The sequence below is a fragment of the Hypanus sabinus genome, chromosome 8, assembly GCF_030144855.1.
Source record: "Hypanus sabinus isolate sHypSab1 chromosome 8, sHypSab1.hap1, whole genome shotgun sequence".
In the NCBI taxonomy this organism is placed as follows: Eukaryota; Metazoa; Chordata; class Chondrichthyes; order Myliobatiformes; family Dasyatidae; genus Hypanus; species Hypanus sabinus.
In genome coordinates, this window is record NC_082713.1 from 169,963,711 (window position 1) to 169,984,398 (window position 20,688).

Below are 20,688 nucleotides of genomic sequence, written 5' to 3' on the forward strand. Positions count from 1 at the left end.
GGGGGGTGGGCGTGTCCAGACAGGTATATGTAGTTCACCACAGGCAGCATCCATCATTACAGACCCCCATCACACAAGACATGCCCTCTTCTCGTTGTTACCATTGGGAAGGAGGTACAGCAGCCTGAATACACACACTCAAGGTTTCAGGAACAGCTTCTTCCCCTCTGCCATCTGATTTCTGAATGGACATCGAATCCATGAACACCACCCCACTACTTTCTTTTTCCCTTTTGGCAATACTTATTTAAGTTAACTTTATTGTAAATTATGATTATTATTATTACGTTTGAATTTGTACTGTTGCTGCATAACAAAAAATTTCATGACATAGGCCGGTGGTATGAAACCCAATTCTGAGATACAGCGCAGTAACAGGCCCTCCCAGCGCAATGAGCCCGCACCTCCCATTACACCCATGTGACCAACAAACCTACTAACCCTTACATCTCCGGACTGTGGGAGGAAACCGGAGCACCCGGAGGAAATCCACACATTCACAGGGAGAACATGCAGACTCCTTACTGACAGCGGTGGGAATTGAACCTGGGTCGCAGTAAAGCATTGCACTAACCACTACTCTACCTTGCCACCCTAAAGTATGTGCCGAAACCAGGGATTGAACTGGGGACTGAGCCATTTCAAACTCAGCAGCTCAGTATTTTCCTTCCTCACTGTATGGGGTAATTTTTATGTATGTACAGTCGACACTGTGTGTCTGATAGCTGGATGCTGGTTTTTCATTACACCTGTGCCTCATTGTCCTTGTGCAGCAAACGAATGAACCTCAGGCTTGTATAGCAACATATTTGTACTTCAATAATAAATTTACTTTGAACTGTGTGCAATCCGGCACGGACGCAGAGGTGGTGTGGCGTGGCTGACCCTCTCGTTGGTGCCACCCTCCAGTGTTCCCTTGGTGGAAGGAAAGCTGGATTGCCTGCCTGCATGCGTTTGTCTGCCAACTACTGGGAACTATATGTTCTTGCCAATAAAACTCACGCACCACCAGTTCACAGCACATGACACTCAGGGACCTGGGCTATATTATGTATTTCTCTGGCTGTGATTACCGCTATCACACAGCCTTGTGCTGTGTGTGAGTGTCGGTACTGTGTTTTGCACCCTGGCCCGGAGTAACGTTGTTTCGTTTGGCTGTATTCATGTATGGTTAAAGGACAATAAAACTCGAATTTGAACTTGAACGTGGCATGGATTGTCTTTATTCACCATATACATCGACAGATATCTGCACTGCGACGCAGGGGAGGGCTCTACATGGGTAGTTAAAACTGATAAACACATCAGCGACACAGGCCTTCGAGGACACAGTCAGTGGCCACTTTCTAACACACCTCCTCTGCATGATCACTGAGTGTGTGCTCACAGTCTTCTGCTGCTGTAGCCCATTCACTTCAAGGTTCGATAGATGCTCAAAGTCATTCAGAGATGCTCAAAGTCCAAAAATTCAAAAGTTCACAGTAAAATTTATTATGAGTAGATGCACGTCACCACATACAACCCTGAGATTCTTTTTCTGTGGGCTTTCTCAGCAAACCTATAGCACAGTAACTGTGAACTGTAAACATCAGGAACCGTTAACTTCAAACAAACTGTGCAAATGCAGAGATAAATAAATAGCAATGAACTACAAGCATGAAATAACAAGATAACCGAGTCCTTAACTGAGTGTAGCTATCCCCTTATTGTTCAAAAGCCTGATAGCTGAGGGGTAGTAACTGTTCTTGAACCTGATGGAGCAAGTCCTGAGGCTTTTGTAGCTTCTACCTGATGGCAACAGCAGTGAGAAAAGAACGTGGCCTGGGTGGTGAGGATCTTTGATGATGGATGCTGTTCTTCTCCAGTAACGCTCAGTGGTTGGGAAGGTTTTACCCGTGTTGTACTGGGTCGAATCCACTACCTTTTGTAGGGTTTCCTGCTCAAACACAGTGGTGTTCTCAAAGCAGGCCGTACTGCAGCCAGTCAGCACACTTTCCACCACACGCCTAGGTTTTCATTGACGTGCTGAATCCCCCGCAGACTCTTGAGGAAGTAGAGGTGCTGTTGTGCTTTCTTCACAATAATATTTAAATGATGGGTCCAGGACAGGTCTTCTGAGGGAGTGGATTTAAAGTTACTGACTCTCCACTTATGACCTATCATGGATCTCTGGATTCCCTCTCCTCAAGTCTACAATCAGCTCCTTGGTCTTATTGACGGAGTGAGAGGTTGTTATCTTTACATCAGTCAGCGAAATGTCCAATCTCCCTCCTGTGTGCTGATTCATCCACACCTTTGATACAGCCCACAGGGCATTTTTGCCTACAGACTTGCCTCTCGCTGGATTGTTTTTGTTTGTGTTTTTTTATCATTCTCTGTGAGCTCCTGAGACTGTTGTGAAAGCCCCAGGAGATCAGCAGTTTCTGAGATACTCAAACCACCCTGTTTGGTCCCAACAACCTTTCCACAGCCAAAGTCACTTAGATCACATTTCTTCCCCATTCTGATTTTTGGTCTGAACAACAAATGAACCTCTTGATCATGTCTGCATGCTTTAATGCATTGAGTTGCTAGCACACGATTGGCTGATTAGCCATTTGCATTAATAAGCAGGTGTACAGGAGCACCTAATAAAGACGCCATGGAGTATATATATGGAAAGGTGCTGGAAAAGGGCCAGTAACCTCATGAAGGATCCCACCCACCCTGCTCATGGACAGTTTGTCCCACTCCCATCAGGGAGGAGGCTATGTAACATCCATGCCACAACTATCAGGCTCAAAAACAGATCCTATCCCGCAGCAGCAAGGCTGATCAACACCTCCACCCAATAAACCATCCCTCCACACCCACAACCACCACTACATACTCTTCATCTGGCGTCACTTTACGTACATGCAATCAAAGTTCAAAGTACGTTTATTGTCAAAGTATGTATACATTATACAACCTTGTGATTTGTCTCCTCACAGGCAGCCGCTAAACAAAGAAACCCAAAAGAACCCGTAAAAAGATGACCGTCAAACACCCGCTGTGCAGAGAAGAAAACAAATTATGCAAATAATAAACGCAAGCCAATACCGATAGTCCGCAGACCCTGCGTACAGCATAGAGTGGAGCAGCGAGCGGAACCAGCCCAACCTCGCCTCAGGACCTGACACCCTGACCTTTTCAATCTGGCCCAGTGCCTAAGTCAGTCCACATATATAACAATTACTCGTACATTGTGCTTTTATAGGATTGCTTTTATATTTATTGCGCTTTTAGCTCTTTATGCTTGTGTTTTTTATGCTGCATCAGATCCGGAGTAACAATCATTTACTTTGTTCTCCTTTCCCCTGGTGTACTGGGGAATGACAATAAATAGCCTTGAATCCTGAATTGTGAATTTGTTGTGCTGTGTTGCTCAGGGCTGACATGCAACAAAAAACAATGTTCAACTGCCATAAAGAAAGAAGAGTTATATAACATACAAAGTATGGCAAGAGGGCAAGAAGCTGTTCCACTTTTCCTGAAACTTGCGAGGAATGCTGGTGGAATTTGGAAACTGGCACATTTATTCATAAGGAACCAGCCCAGCAGACCCAAGATCAGCACTGAGACAGGTCTCACCAAGCTGAGGTCAGGGAAACCATTGGAACAGTGACCAGTCCTGACGATCAGTGGACATTCTTTCCAAATTAAAACTCATGGAGTGAAGGAACCAAAACAGAAAAAGATTCTACAAAAACTCCTAAATGCATTTGGAAGTATCAGGATGGAATGTGGAATGCAGACTGTGATACCAGGACAAAACCAACTTAAAAATAGTCCCATATGACAGCACTTATTCACTTGGTTATATAAATCCCAAGTTCCTTTCATGGCCCGTGGCTCACAGCTGAGAATAATTTACCCTGGCATGTGTCCGTTGGTGGTTATTTGGAGAATAGAGCAGCAGAATAAACACTGGAAGATCTGAACTCTGCTCTAGGAATGGGAAGGATGGCTGGCATCTTAAACGCAAGGTATTCTGTGTCCGTTGGTGGTTATTTGGAGAATAGAGCAACAGAATAAACACTGGAAGATCTGAACTCTGCTCCAGGAATGGGAAGGATGGCTGGCATCTTAAACACAAGGTATTCTGCAGGTGCTGGAAATCCACACACAAAATGCTGGAAGAACTCGGTAGCGTAGTGGTTAGTGCGACACTATTACAGCTCAGGGCATCAGAGTTAATTCCAGTGTCCCCTGTCAGAAAGTTTGAACATTCTTCCTGTCAGCACATCTGCTTCCTCCAAGTTCTCCAGCTTCCTTCCACTGTCCAAAGAAGTACCGGTTAGTAGATTAATTAGTCACTAATAAATTGTCCTGTCATTAGGCTAGGGTTAAATCAGGGGTTTTGGACAGTGTGGATCTTGGGGCCAGAAGGGTCTGTTCCACACAGTATCTCTAAATAAAAATAAAAATAACTCCATTTTAAAAAGCTCGGCAGGTCAGGCAGCATCTATGGAGGGGAATAAGCAGTCTCTGTTTTGGGCCAAGACCCTTCGTCAGGACTGGACTGAATCTGAGACTTCTTTGTTGAGCCATTTGCTTGCAAAGGGTTGGACGTTGGCATTACCAGTCTCTGCTCCCTCTTGTTGCATTTTGCAGAGAGCCACAGCAAAGGTCCAGAGTGTGGTGGATGCTGCTCGGCACACTGCGGAAAGTAGCCTTCCCTCCTCAGTAAAGCACCCAGGATAATCCCAGACCCTATCCACCCGCGCCATTTTCTCTTCTCCCCTGTCCCATTGGGCAGAAGATAAGCGGCTTGAAAGCATCCTGTTGAAGGGTCTTGGCCTGAAACATCAATTGCTTAAAGTTCAAAGATCAAAGTGCATTTATTATCGAAGTATTTATACCATGGACAACCTTGAGTTTCATCTCTTTGCCAGTAGCCACAAAACAAAGAAATATGTGCAATAGAATCCACGAAAACCCCCCCACACCACACCACAAAGACCATCAGACGTTCAATGTGCGGAAAAAAGAATAAATGTGTGCGAACACTGTGACAGTAAACAGCTACAGAACATGAATTGCAGAATCCCCAACTGGGAGTCTACAGTCACGGAGCCAACTCGGGAATCCGAATGCTGCAGATCAAAGGAACGGAGCCAGCTCAGCACTGACAGCACTCTTCTCCATAGACGCTGACCGACCCGTTGCGTTCCTCCAGCATCCTGTGTGTTTCCCTAAGCAGGAGCTCCTCTTTACAAAAGCATCAAGAGAAACAGAAACCAAGCAGACAAGTGGACATTCATCTTACCCTGGTGATTCTGTCGAAGGTTTCTTTCAGTTGAAGGTGTTTGCCTGCCTTACTGGCAAGGTCCAGCCATTTGCCCTTGAACCACTTGGCGTTTGGCTTGCGCAGTAGATCCTTGGCTTCTACCTTCGCCACGAAGGTGATGTCGCCACCTTCAAAGAGAAAGTTTCACACATCTTATCACTGGAGTATAAAAAGGAAGAACAGGGACTCCGCAGGGCCCCTGTCATTCAGATGAAAGTTCAACCTGTGTCTGCGTTTCCAAATTCAACACCTCATGCTTATATGAATGAAACTGCTTTTGCTCAGCTCACTTCTTCAGCCAATCAAGACCCTCCTGGAATTCAGTTTCTTTAGTTATTTATTTACTTAGAGATACAGTCTGGCCTTTTGAACCATGTCACCCCTGCAACCCCCAACAACCCCCATTTAACGCTAACCTAATCACGGGACAACTTACAATGACCAATTAACCTACCTGGTATGTCTTCGGACTGTGGGATGAAATCCGAGCACTTAGAGAAAATCCAAGCATTCCATGGGAGAACGTACAGAGACTCCTTACAGTGGACACCAGTATTGACCTAACCACTGCGCTCCTGTGATGCCCATTTTTGGTGACCTTCCTCACTGTCCACTCTACCACCTATTTTAGTGTCACCTGCAACCATTCCAGCCAGCTAAAGGACCGAAGGAGATTCCTGGGGCTGGCACTGGAAACTCACCCACAGCGACAGTCCCACTCTGTGGCTTCTCAATAAACAGAGTTGAGCGATTGGTATCGTCCAGTTTCTCGGCCTCCTCTGTCGACCCTTCTCCAGAGGACCACACTGCAGTCAGGAGGTAAAGGAAAATGAGTTACCATCCCTGCAATGATCCTGAAATATCGCCTCCTGTTCATTTCATACTCTCCTTTCCGAGCTCCTTCGCTTGCGCTGTTAAAACATAGGTTAGCAATGGGATAGAATCAGTCACAGTAATGTTGGTTATGGAGAATGACAGGAATGAGAATGAGGACGGACCACTTCGTGTTACCATGACACCGACCTGGATGGAATAAGACAAACGGCTTGTGAGTTCACACACGAGCAATCACTCAGTGACTGTCACCGCAGGCAGCAATGCATCCCTCTGCAGAAAACTAGTGAAGGCTCTCTTCCAAAGCAGAAACGTTTTCCCTGAGGTAGATTTAAGGGACACCTGGGGGTGACACTTTTCCGGAGTGTGGTGGGTATAAAATCTTGGAAGGCCTAGATAGAGTGGACACGGAGAGGATGCTTCCAATAGTGGGAGAGTCTGAGACCAGAAGGCACAGCCTCAGAATAGAGGGACATCCATTTACAGCCGAGATGAGGAGGAATTTCTTTAGTCAGAGGGTGGTGTATCTGTGGAATTCTTTGCCACAGATGTTGTGGAGGCCAAGTCATTGGGATGGGTTCTTGATTAATCAGGGCATTGAAGGCTACGAGCAGAAGACAGGAGAACGGGGTTGGAAGGGCTAGTCAATCAGCCATGATGGAATGCTGGAGCAGACTCAATGGACCGAATGGCCCAACTCTGCTCCTATGCCTTATGATTTTCCAGAGTTGATGTGGCTCCCTGGGAGGCTGGGGTCAGTAGAGGGAAGCGATGATTCAAGGTCACATGGAGATAGGGGTTAGGACCAGCTGGAGGTTGGTGGTTTGTGTGTTGGGTGAGAGAGCAGTTGCTGTTGAGCGGTAGAATGCACTTGGAGATCTGAATGTCCTGCCTGCGATGAATTTCCGAGTGTTTTACCACTACCAAGAGCTGTGATCGGTGTTGGTTGGAGATGATTCTGGTCGTGTGGTGTGACATCACTAAAGACCCACTCCAGAAAGGCCATGCCCTCTTCTCACTTCTACCATCAGGATGGAGGTACAGGAGCCTGAGGTCCCACACCACCAGGTTCAGGAACAATTATTACCCTGCAACTGATCCAGTATGGATCACTTCACTCACCAAACTCTGAACTGATTCTATAGCTTATGGACTCACTTTCAAGGACTCTCCCACTCACATTCTTAGCATTTATATTTGCACAATTTGCCTTCTTTTGTACATTGGCTGTCTGGACCAGTTCACGGATAGGAAAGGGTTAGTGGATATGGACCAAATGAGGTCAGCTGAGAAAGGCATCTGGGTCAGCATAGGCGAATTGGGCCTAAGGGCCCATTTCCATGGTGTATAATTCTAGACTATGACAAGGCACAGGTCAGAGAGGAGACCTGACCAAAGCTTGTAAAAGACAAGTTATAGATAGGACAGGTGACCAGGAACTTCTGTCCCAAGTTAGGAATAATAAGTATTAAAGAACATAGTTTGAAGATGAGAGGGGAATAGTTTTAAGGAGATTTATGAGGTTTTTTAAAACATAGTAAATGGCAAAAGCCTGGACTGTGGTGGGTTCAGATACAACAGAGATGTTTAAGGGGCATTTAGACAGATTCATGCCAGACAGAGAATAGAGGGGTATGGACGTGTGTGGGCAAACAGCATGTTTAAGTTGTCACCCTGCTTGGTACAGACTGTGCTGAACTGTTCTCTCTTCAATGTTCAGCCAGCAGGAGGTTATGGCACAAGACAAAAAATGGCATGAGGTTTCTGTCAGGCCTGCACAGACAGGAATCTCCCAGTCCTCACCTCCTCTCAATACCAACTCATTGCCTGCAGCTTATTTAAACCCAGCTCTCATTCACAATCCGTGTTCATTCATCGAACCAGCTAGCCTCAAGCAGTTGCTTCTCGCCTTCAGTTACCTTTTTTGCCTGGTTGAGTTAAGTATCTGTCCTCTCGTGCTGTGGCCCCTTGTGGAAGTTTATTATTAAAGTGATCACTCTCTGCTAAACCTTTGCTTCTGCTCTGCATCTGGTTCAAGCTTCCTCCACATTCCCCAACAGTTTCAGAAGGCTTAGAAACTTCAGTGTGTCTTAAGATCATTATAAAACTACCTAGATGGAATCAATTCTTAACGAGAATATGTTCATCTGCCTGGCTCATCCTTTTAAAGAAGGATTTGTGTTTTTTATCCATTGTGTGGTTTCTGGATGCCGGATAGTTTGGATAACTGTTACTTCAGTGTTGGTGGAATGACCGTGAACATAAGAGGGAGGTTCGACTGGCCTTGTCACACACCGTGAGCTGCTTCAGCTCCGAGCAGGGTTTCCAAACATTTTTTATGCCATGGACCAATACCATGAAACAAGGGTCTGTGGGCCCCAGGTTGGGAGTCCCTGGAAGCCTCAGAGTATTCACTGCCTTAGTAAAGATATTCCAGGTTCCGGAGCAATGCACACAAAATGCTGGAGAACATATCAGGTCAGGCAGCATCTATGGAGGGGAATAAACTGTCAATGTATTGGGCTGAGACCCTTCATCAGGACTGGAAAGGAAGAGGGAAGAAGACAGAATAAGGAGGTGGGTTGGGGGGGAAGGAGAACAAGCTGGCAGGTGATAGTGAGACCAGGTGAGGGGAAAGGTGGGTGGGCAGGTGATAGTGAGACCAGGTGAGGGGGAAGGTGGGTGGGCAGGTGATAGTGAGACCAGGTGGGTGGGAAGGTGGGTAGGCAGGTGATAGTGAGACCAGGTAAGGGGGAAGGTAGGTGGCTGGGGAAGGGGGATGATATGAGGAAATGGGATGGGGAGGGGGGAAGAAATCAAGGGGTGAAGAAGAAGGAATCTGACAGAGTAGAGAGGTCCATGGAAGAAAGGGAAGGCACTACAGGGAGGTGGTGGGTACAGAGGAGAAGGGGTGAGAAGGGAGCCAGAATGGGGAATGGAAAAAGAGAGAAGCAGAAAGAGTCAAAATGAGCAGAAGTTGGAGAAATCAATGTTCATGTTGTCAGGTTGGAGGCTACCCAAATGGAATAAGAGGTTTTGCTGTTCCAGCCCGAGAGTGAACTCGACACGGCCGTAGAGAAGGCCTGGACTGACAGGTCAGAATGGGAATGGGGATAGGAATTAAAATGCTTGGTCACTAGCAGATCCTGCCTTTTACCATGGACGGAGCGAAGGTGCTCATCGAAGTGGTCCCCAGTCTGCATTGAGTCTCACCAGTGTAAATGAGGCTACACTGGGATAACCGGACACCGTAGATAACCCCCTGACCGACTTGCACATGAAGGACTGTTTGTGACGCTGAGTGGAGATGAGGGAAGAGGTGAGTGGGCAGGTGTAGCATTTGTTACACTTGCAAGGATAATTGCCAGGAGGGAGTTTTGTGGGGAGTGACAAATGGACAAGAGAGACACATAGAGAGCTGTATCTATGGAAAGCAGAAGTGGGGTCCCAGTCATCTTCTGCTGTGCTCCACAGTGCGGTTCCAAGGTGAACAGCATGCACCATATCAGAGCTGGATCCATGGGAACTGTGGTCATTTAATCAGTATCAACCCTAGGATGTATTGCCATCTCGGCTGCCAGCCTAGTGATATGCTGTGTCAGACATACCCGAGTCCTTCCTCGCCGTGGCAGAATCTGGAGGCTTCTCTTCTGTTTTGGAAACAGAAACTGGTCAAAACTAATGTCTCAGACACCACACACACACACACACACACACACACACACACACACACACACACACACACACACACACACACACACACACACACACACACACACACACAACTTTGATCACATCACCTCCCACACAGTTCCGCCCTCCGAATGCCCACCACACTTTATGCTTGCTCTGTACATCAATCTCCACCTTGAGGTTCATCTCTCAACTGATTCTACCCACAAACTGATTCATAAAAATGCTCAAAGAAGCCATGAACGGCACGCTCTATGGGAATGGGAAGTTGAGTTGAAAGTTTTGTGATGGATGGAGTGAAGGTGCTCAACGAAGCGGTCACCCAGTCCACTGACATAGAGGAGGCTGCACCATCAGGACCCAGTACACACTCGCAGTTGAACCATTGACAAAGCAGTTGTCCAATCCAGCTATTTTTATTTCAGCAGATTATCAAAGTCTTTCCATTTCTGTTGATTCCTGGTCTATTCAGTTACAAGCATATTAGCAACTCTAGCAATAAACTCTAACACCAACATGATGTTTCAAAAGCAAACTGAACTGCTGATCAAAGTAAAACATTTATTTATTTAATCGTGCTTTTTGTCTTTTATTTTCATGTTTGCTCTTTACCTCATTGTAAAGCACTTTCAAACACAGTTATTATTATTATTTTTTCTCAGCTCAAGCTGGTAAAACCTGAGGAGCTTGATAAGCCAAGCAAGCTCATTTCTCAATTGCTGGGAACTTTCGGACTATTCTAGTCAAGTTATTGTGGCTTTCTGGAGATTTACATAGATATTGCTGTGTAGCCCTAATTGTGAAATACTATTGTGTAGTGACTTTGGGATGACACCAGATGTAGATAATGCTACTGGGACAATATATACACGTCCATGTTCCAAAGTCTTTCAACTTCTTCTCTTAATTCAGCATATTTAGTGTCCTTCGCTTGATTTCTGTATGTTATGAGTTTGGAATGGCTGTATCTATTCAGTGAGTTGTTCTTCCTTGTTTATCCTGGATCGTTCCATCCAGATGGTTGTTAACAATTGCTCTGTCTGTAATAAGTGATCAGTTGTAATATGATTTGTGGGACTCTGACTCATACTGGATCAGGCTTGTATTTCTAGTGAGGCATGGTTTTTTTTTTGACTTTGTATTTTAAAGCATGATTTTGGTGAATATTTGCCACTTGATTGTGCCCGTGTAAGAAATCAGATTGAGTTAAACTGCTATAGGATTCTGTAATGTGTTGGGTTGTTTCTAGTTTATTATTATTATTATTACATCCATCTTCGGTTTCTTTCCTGGTTTTAATTCTGCCTGTTTTCCTGAAGGAAGAGTGGTTGTTGAGTCATTGAGCACTACAGTAAAGCACAGAAACAGGCCCTTCTGCCCATCTAGTCCATGAAAAAACTATTATTCTGACTAGTCCAATCAATGCACACCTGAACTATAGCCCTCCATACCCCTACCATCCAGGTACTTATCCAATTTTCTCTTAAGGTTTGAAATCAAACCCACAGCCATCACTTCTGCAGACAGCTCATTCCACTATCTCACCACCCTCTGAGTGAAGACATTTCCCCTCATGTCCCTTTAAACTTGTCACCTTTCACCCTGAACCTATGACCTCTAGTGCTGATCTCACCTAACCTCAGCAGGAAAAGTCTGAGTTTACTCTGTGTATGCCACTCATAATTTTGAGAATGTTTTTCTGTGCCACACTCAGGATGAAGGTGCTTCCATCCTGGGGTTGTAAGTCCTACAGTGAGTGACGAGGCCATTGGGGGAAATCACCGAGTCTGTCATTCAACACTTCAGGAACAGCTTCTTCCCCTCTGCCATCCAACTTCTAGACAGACATTGGACCTGTGAACACTACCACAGTACTTTCTATCTCTATGTTTGCACTACTTTTTAAATGTATATATACACACCTACTGTAATTCACATTTTTTCTATTATTATGTATTGCAATGTACTCCTGCCACAAAGACAACAAACTTCACAACATATACCAGTGATATTAAACCTGATTCTGATTCTAATTCTGAGGTAAAGCAGGTCCTTGAATGAGTGGGTCTATCTACACCAGAGCAACACACACAAAATGCTGGAGGAGCTCAGCGCTCCGGCAGCGTTTATGGAGAGGTGTAAACAGTCGATGTTTCGGGCTGAGACCCTTCATTAGGAAGGGGAAAGAAACCAGGGTCCAGACTATTCCTGCGCTCTGTGATATCTGTAGCTACACAGATATGCACCGTGCAGCAATTAGTCCATTAGCCATGAATACGACCTCATTACTGTTTATTTTTTATATATCTCTGTGTAATTTTTTTTAATGTTACTTTGTACTGCTGCCCCAACGCAGCAAATTTTGTATCTAAGTCAATGATAATAAACCTGATTCTGGTTCCCCTCACAAACCATAGGAAAGGAACCGGCTCACTACTACCATCTGGTGGCCACTGTGGGTTGGGCAATCAATGCACCAATACCAAACATCACCAGTAAGTGTTAGCGCCATTGATGGGTAGAAGCTGCCACTTACACTAGCAAACAGGTTTTTGTATAAAATGCCAGAATTAGTGGACTGGATGCTATATGGAAAGAACAAACTGCAGTTAAAGCCTTGGTGCAGGGCATTGTGGGTTTGGCCATACCATTTAATGAGAACAGCTGATGTCTCTGGATGTTTCATTGCCTTACAGTTTAAAAAAAACCTAAATGAGGAAAAGTGAAACCTTTGGTTCACCGGTCACATTTCCAATAAGATTGGCACATCTCGCTTCAACCCGAAAAGTCTCCATCATTGAATCAAGTGATTCTGCGGACGCTGGAAATCTTCAGCAATGCACACAAGATGCTGGAGGAAATCAGCAAATCTGACAGCACCTGTGGAGAGAAGGCTACATAGCAGGGAAGGGTTAGGTTGATTTTAAAGTAGCTTAAAAGGTTGGCATGACATTTTGGACCGAATTTCTACATACTGGTGAAGGATCTCGGCCCAAAACATCAATTGCTTATTCCTCTCCATAGATGCTGCCTGACCTGCTGAGTTCCTCCAGCGTTTTGTGGGTGAGGCTCCATCACTAGCTCAGTTCTATAATGAGAATGAGAGGTTATAAAAATACTTACCCTGGGTACCATTGCCGACCTGAGTACTAGGGGTTCCTTCTGCTAAAAGAAAAGAGTTATAATTGGGAAAAGCACATCAGTTCAAACTGCTGTGGACTGAAGGTTATCTTTTTTAATTTTTTAATTTATTTAGAAATACAGCAGCATGGAAAGGGCCCTTCTGGCCCAGAGAACCACAGTGCTGAGCATCCCTCTTATCTAACCCTAGCCTAATCACAGGACAATTGACAATGACCAATTAACCTCCTAACCTGGTATGTCTTTGGAATGTGGGAGGAAACCCAGACACTCACAGGGAGAAAGTACAAACTCCTTACAGAAGTCATTGAACTCTAAGCTCCGGTGCCCCTAGCTGGAGTAGTGTAGTACTAACCACTACATGGCTGTAGTGCCTCATTTATTGAGATGTTATGTCATTGGAGTCTGTTTCAAAGTGCTGCCCAGTGGTGTCGCCTGTCGAGGACACATGCTTGGATGTCTGTAAGCATTACCTGGCCGGGACGAAGTGGCTGGGACCTCTGCCTCTCCCTCTGTAAACACACAGCGTACAAAATACAGACAGAAGTGAGTTAACAGCTTATGAACAATGCACAGACACAGACACAACACAACGTTAAAAAAAAGCAAACATTGTAAACCACTCAGCTCAACGCAGTGTACAAGAGTAGTCAAATCATTTCTTTTGCGAGATTTCATGAACTCCAGTGATTAAATCAAGTGACATTGATTCAATATTTTAGCCAGCAGCCAGTAATCGCAACTGACTGCAGCAACAACCTGGCACTCAACATCTGTAAGACCAAAGAACTGATTGTGGACTTTAGAAAGGGTAAGACAAGGGAACACACACCAGTTCTCATAGAGGGATCAGATGGAAAGAGTGAGTAATTTCAAGTTTCTGGCTGTCGATATCTCTGAGGATCTAATCTGGACCCGGCATATTGATGCAGCTACAAAGAAGGTATGACTGTGTCTAAATTTCAATCGGAGCTTAAGAAGATTTGGCAATTCTCTAAAAACACTCAAAAATTTCTACAAATGTACCATAAAGAGCATTCTACCTGGCTGCATCACCATCTGGTATGGGGGGAGCAGGCTAATGCGCACGATCGAACTTCGCTCAGTCATCTCCATCATGGGCACTAGCCTACGTAGCATCCAGGACATGTTCAAGGAGCGATGCCTCAAAAAGGCCACATCCATCATTAAGAACCCCCATCACCCAGGTCATGCCTGGATGCTAAGTGGGTGTGGAAGTCTCTGGTGGTGGCAGGACCTCACATGACCAGCTGAGAATTTTAATACTTTATGAAGATTAGAGATTAGCTTTACTTGTCACATATACCCATTGAAACGTACAGTGAAATGTGTCATTTTTATCAACAACTAACACAGTCCAAGCATTGTACTGGGGACAGCCCACAACTGCTGCCGTGCTTCGCACTGGCTGACACTTATCAGTCTCCTGAACTGACCACTTGATGACAAGATGGACGCTTGGCCTCACAATCTACCTCATTATGCTATTGGACCTTATTGTCTACCTGCACGGCACTTTCTCTGTAGCTGTGACATTTTATTCTGCATTCTGTTAGTGTTTTCCCTTGTTCCACCTCAGTGTAATGAGCTGATCTGTATGAGCAGCTTGCAAGACAAGCTCTTCATTATCTATTTGTACACAAGATAAAAAAGCATGTACCACCAGGCTCAAGAACAGATTCTACCCAACTGTTATCAGACTACTGAATAGTTCCTAGTATAGAAACACAGAAACATGGACAACTTACAGCACAATACAGGCCCTTCAGCCCACAAATCTGTGCTGAACATGTCCTTACCTGACAAATTACCAAGGGTTACCCATAGCCCTCTATTTTTCTAAGCTCCGTGTACCTTTCCAGGAGTCTTAAAAGACCCTATCATATCCGCCTCCACCACCGTTGCCAGCAGCCTATTCCACACATTCACCACTCTCTGTGTAAAAAACTTACCCCTGACATCTACTCTGTACCTTCTTACAAACACCTTAAAACTGTGTCCTCTCATGCTAACCATTTCAGCCCTGGGAAAAAGCCTCTGACTATCCACACAATCAATGCCTCTCATCATCTTGTACACCTCTATCAGGTCACCTCTCATCCTCCATCACTCCAAGGAAAAAAGGCCGAGTTCACTCAACCTATTCTCATAAGACATGCTCCCCAATCCAGGCAACATCCTTGTAAATCCCCTCTGCACCCTTTCTATAGTTTCCACATCCTTCCTGTAGTGAGGTGACCAGAACTGAGCACAGTACTCCAAGTGGGGTCTGACCAGGGTCCTATATACATGTAACATTACCTCTCGGCTCTTAAACTCAATCCCACGATTGATGAAGGCTAATACACTGTACGCCTTCTTCACCACAGAGTCAACCTGCGCAGCTGCTTTGGACTATGGACTCGGACCCCAAGATCCCTCTGATCCTCCCCAATGCCAAGAGTCTTACTATTAATACTATATTCTGCCATCATATTTGACCTACCAAAATGAACCACCTCACACTTATCTGGGTTGAGCTCCATCTGCCACTTCTCAGCCCAGTTTTGCATCCTATCAATGTCTCGCTGTAACCTCTGACAGCCCTCCACACTATCCACAACACCCCCAACCTTTGTGTCATCAGCAAACTTACTAACCCATCCCTCCACTTCCTCATGCAGGTCATTTATAAAAATCACGAAGAGTAAGAGTCCCAGAACAGATTCCTGAGGCACTCCACTGGTGACCGACCTCCATGCAGAATATGACCCTTCTACAACCACACTTTGCCTCCTGTGGGCAAGCCAGTTCTGGATCCGCAAAGCAATGTCCCCTTGGATCCCATACCTCTTTACCTTCTCAATAAGCCTTGCTTGGGGAAGATGGACTCTTGACCTCACAATCATTAAGATTTTGAACCTTATTGTCTACCTGCACTGCACTTTCTCTGTAGCTGTTACATTTTATTCTACATTCTGTTATTGTTTTACCCTTTTCTACCATAATGTACTGTGTAATGACGGGTAGGTGGGACTCGTCAGCCTTGGACGGCAGCCTGCCCAGGAGAAGGAAAACTCTGATTTTAAACCTCCGCTGCCTTATGGCCACACCCTCCCATGGGAAAGGCCCCGGGAGTAAACCCCGAGGAAGAAATCTGGAGTCGTTTGATATTGTTTACAACTTCACTCTAGCAGCCTCTGCGATGACATTGGTGCAAAGCTGTATTGGCACTTGCCCTTCCCTTGGATACATCAGTGACGTGGAGAGGGGAACCTGCTGCCTGGGCAACAACCGGTTCTTCAAATCTCCCTGCCCAGGCTTGCGCCTCGGAGAGTACACAGACCACCAGAGTCACAAACCCATGATCCCCTGGGATCGACAGCTGCCTACTACTAATGATCTGATCTGTGTGATGAGTATGGAAGGCAAGCTTTTCACTGTATCTCAGTACATTTGGCAATGATAAACCAATTCCAATTTCGCAGGCTGGACAGCATCTATGGAAAAGAGTACAGTCAACATTTCAGGCCGAGATGTCGACTGTAGTCTTTTCCATAGATGCTGCCTGGCCTGCTGAGTTCCTCCAGCATTTTGTGTGTGTTGCTTGGATTTCCAGCACCTGCAGATTTTCTCGTTTCCAATTCCTATTTAATGACTGTCCCCTAATCTTACACTCTTTATCTTAATGGTGCTAGGGAAGTTTCAGCAGAGTAAAGGTTAAAATAAAGTCCAGCCAAGAACAGTTTACAGAGAGTGAGTGTGCTGGTCAGCCCAGACTAATGGGGTCCTTAAAGAGCATCACCTCCCTTTACCCAACAGCCACTCGACAAGGTAAGGACATAATTGAAGGGTGCAAGGTACATTCATTCACCAACTAGGAGACAAAACTTCAAACTATCATCTGCTTGTAGTTTCCATCGACTTTTAACACCTGAATTGTGAATGTCAGAACACCTTTCAAGTAAGGAATTTGAACAAAAGGCAGAATCTATTGTTAAAGGACTCCCATCACCCAGGACATGTCCTCTTCTCATTGCTACCATCAAGGAGGAGGTACCGGAGCCTGAAGACTCACCTCTAAGTTTCAGGAACAGCTTCTTCCCCTCTGCTCTCAGATTTCTGAATGAACAATGAACCCACGAACACTACCTCACTATTTTCCCTCTCTTTTTGTACTATTCATTTAATTTTATTTTCTGTTTTTAATATATACTGATTGTAATTTTAAGATGTTACTATCATGTATTTCACTGCAAACCAACTCATTTCATAACGTATGCCAGTGGCGTTAAAGCTAATTCCGATTTACCAATTGGTCAATATCTGTAACTGCTTGTCAGCTCTGATTAGAAATAGCATTTCTTTATCAGACCTCAGACAGAGTGGTGACAGAGACTGAGCTGTTCTCCTTGTGCTCAAGTAAATAAAGTGTGATTGAGGAACGGTGTGAGTTTTCAGAGTCCAATTAATCGGTGACAACATTGCCAAGTGATTACACGGTCAGGTGTCCGACCTTATAATAAGCATAAGTTATGTGTTCAGCCATGACTCTGAGCAGGGGAAACCTAATCTGCTCACTGTCACTATATATACTGCAGTCACGGCTGCTTATTCCAGCCCATTGTGCCACATCTGACTGTGTCACCATCTGTCCTGTCAATTACACTCCAGCTGTACTCTGGAGATAGTCCTGCCCCTGGAACAGGCCGTACTCCTGATGGATCACTGCTCCTCCGTGTGCAAGTTGCTCTAATTTGAGAGAGAGAGAGAAATCAAGTTCTGGCAAAACATTTTTGGTGGCATTTCCAATTAAAGGGTCTGTCTGCACCCTGCCATTAAATGCCACTAGACAAATAACCCCAGCCACATTCTGCTGGTTACCCAGATTTAGTTTCTATCCAAGTGTCCTCTAACAACAGGCCCACCTTCCTTGGGGTGGCTACAAAAGTGATGGATACAGCCCAGCCCGTCATGGGCAAAGCCCTCTCCACCAGGGAGCTCATGCCACAGAAAAGCAACATCTATCATCAAGGACCCCTACCATCCAGCCCATGATCTCTGCTGACTACTATCATTGGGGAGGAGGTACAGGAGCCTTAGGAGCCACACCACCAGGTTCTGGAACAGTTTTACCCCTCAACAGTCAGGCTCGTGATCCAGCACAGCCAACTTCACTCACACCAACACTGAACTGATTCCATAACCCAGGGACTCATTTTCAGGACTCCACAACCCACGTTTGCAGTTTTTTAAATTTATTTGTATATATACTTTTTTATTTGCACAATTTATCTTCTTTGGTTGTTTGTCTGACTTTGTGTATATTTTTTCATAAACTCTATTGTTTCTTCATTTTCTTGTAAACATCTGCAAGGAAAGGAAGCTCCGGGGTTGTGACTGGTGATATATTTGTACTTTGGTCATAAACTTACTTTGACTTTTGACAACTCACACAAAGTGCTGGAGGAACTCAGCAGGTCAGGCAGCATTCATGGAAATGAATAAACAGTTGACATTTTGAGCCAAGACCCTTTTTCAGGACTGGAAAGGAAGGGGGAAGAGGCCAGAAATTTTTGACTTTAGACTTTGAGACATTGTCTCTATCTCTCCCATTGGGTGCTATCATAGAGAGGTGCCCAGGGAGCACAGTAAACCTCTTGATCCATAACTTGACAACTGTGAAACCTTGGCAAGGGAAAGAGTAAAATTCACCAGTTCATTCCATCGAGTGAGAGGTTTCCAACCTTTCTTATGCCACGCACCCCAGGTTGGGAGCCCCTGACGTAGCCACGCACCCCAGGTTGGGAGCCTCTGACGTAGCCACGCACCCCAGGTTGGGAGCCCCTGACGTAGCCACGCACCCCAGGTTGGGAGCCCCTGACGTAGCCACGCACCCCAGGTTGGGAGCCCCTGACGTAGCCACGCACCCCAGGTTGGGAGCCCCTGACGTAGCCACGCACCCCAGGTTGGGAGCCCCTGACGTAGCCACGCACCCCAGGTTGGGAGCCCCTGACGTAGCCACGCACCCCAGGTTGGGAGCCCCTGACGTAGCCACGCACCCCAGGTTGGGAGCCCCTGACGTAGCCACGCACCCCAGGTTGGGAGCCCCTGACGTAGCCACGCACCCCAGGTTGGGAGCCCCTGACGTAGCCACGCACCCCAGGTTGGGAGCCCCTGACGTAGCCACGCACCCCAGGTTGGGAGCCCCTGACGTAGCCACGCACCCCAGGTTGGGAGCCCCTGACGTAGCCACGCACCCCAGGTTGGGAGCCCCTGACGTAGCCACGCACCCCAGGTTGGGAGCCCCTGACGTAGCCACGCACCCCAGGTTGGGAGCCCCTGACGTAGCCACGCACCCCAGGTTGGGAGCCCCTGACGTAGCCACGCACCCCAGGTTGGGAGCCCCTGACGTAGCCACGCACCCCAGGTTGGGAGCCCCTGACGTAGCCACGCACCCCAGGTTGGGAGCCCCTGACGTAGCCACGCACCCCAGGTTGGGAGCCCCTGACGTAGCCACGCACCCCAGGTTGGGAGCCCCTGACGTAGCCACGCACCCCAGGTTGGGAGCCCCTGACGTAGCCACGCACCCCAGGTTGGGAGCCCCTGACGTAGCCACGCACCCCAGGTTGGGAGCCCCTGACGTAGCCACGCACCCTAGGTTGGGAGCCCCTGACGTAGCCACGCACCCCAGGTTGGGAGCCCCTGACGTAGCCACGCACCCCAGGTTGGGAGCCCCTGACGTAGCCACGCACCCCAGGTTGGGAGCCCCTGACGTAGCCACGCACCCCAGGTTGGGAGTCCCTGACGTAGCCACGCACCCCAGGTTGGGAGCCCCTGACGTAGCCACGCACCCCAGGTTGGGAGCCCCTGACGTAGCCACGCACCCCAGGTTGGGAGCCCCTGACGTAGCCACGCACCCCAGGTTGGGAGCCCCTGACGTAGCCACGCACCCCAGGTTGGGAGCCCCTGACGTAGATGAAGCATCCTACTTATGTGTTCATTTCTGTCACCCCAGGCCACCTCAGTCCTCCCAGTGCAGGAGACAATTTGGCAAAGAATTCATCAAACCTCCAATAAAATAAATCAAATTTTTATTTAACGTAAAGGTTTTTGAGAGTCTAATCCTACATTATTCTAATCTTGTCAAATTTATTCATCTGAAGATGAATAAAGGTAATTCCATCTTAAAAATAAGCAGCTGATGATAATTTCCACTGCAAGAGTTAGTCACACCACAGGAATTAGTTCACCACCTGGGAACACACACGAATAATGACCGGCCACACAGTGTCTAACCTCCTGTGGGTAACGGTGGTGTAGTCTTTGACTGGCTTTCTTCTGTCTCAGCAACAGGAGCTTGTTCTGGAGGCATTGACTGGCCTTTGGAGAGTTAATATAACACAAAATACACATGGACACACAGGTAATATATATACTGCATTTGCGCGTGTACAGACTCACGCACACAGATGCTCAGCGGAGAGCATTCTAGCTGGCTCCAATGCACAAGAGGTAGTTGTAAGGTCAGCCAGCTCCATCACAGAGCCGCCAGCGAGGACAGCTTCAAGAATTGGTGCCTCAAAAAGGTGGCATCCATCACCCAGGACGTGCCCTCTTCGCATTACTACCATCAGGGAGGAGATACGAGAGGCTGAAGACCCACACTCAGTGATTTAGGAACAGCTTCTTCCCCCTAAACACTCCCT

General features: G+C 46.5%; 1 protein-coding gene across 4 annotated transcripts in view; it reads right to left on the reverse strand.

The window, feature by feature from the left end:
* mybpc1 (myosin binding protein C1) overlaps positions 1-20,688 on the reverse strand; it is a 132,520-nt gene that overhangs the window by 75,417 nt on the left and 36,415 nt on the right. For 2 of the 4 annotated variants that reach the window (XM_059978531.1, XM_059978533.1), the window contains exons 4-8: positions 13,453-13,491; positions 12,962-13,003; positions 9,754-9,795; positions 6,013-6,117; positions 5,291-5,439 (exon numbers count right to left, since the gene is read on the reverse strand). In XM_059978531.1, coding sequence (XP_059834514.1) covers positions 5,291-5,439; positions 6,013-6,117; positions 9,754-9,795; positions 12,962-13,003; positions 13,453-13,491 — 377 coding nt within the window. The remainder of the gene's footprint in view (positions 1-5,290; positions 5,440-6,012; positions 6,118-9,753; positions 9,796-12,961; positions 13,004-13,452; positions 13,492-20,688) is intronic. The other 2 variants (XM_059978532.1, XM_059978534.1) reach the window with 2 other exon arrangements.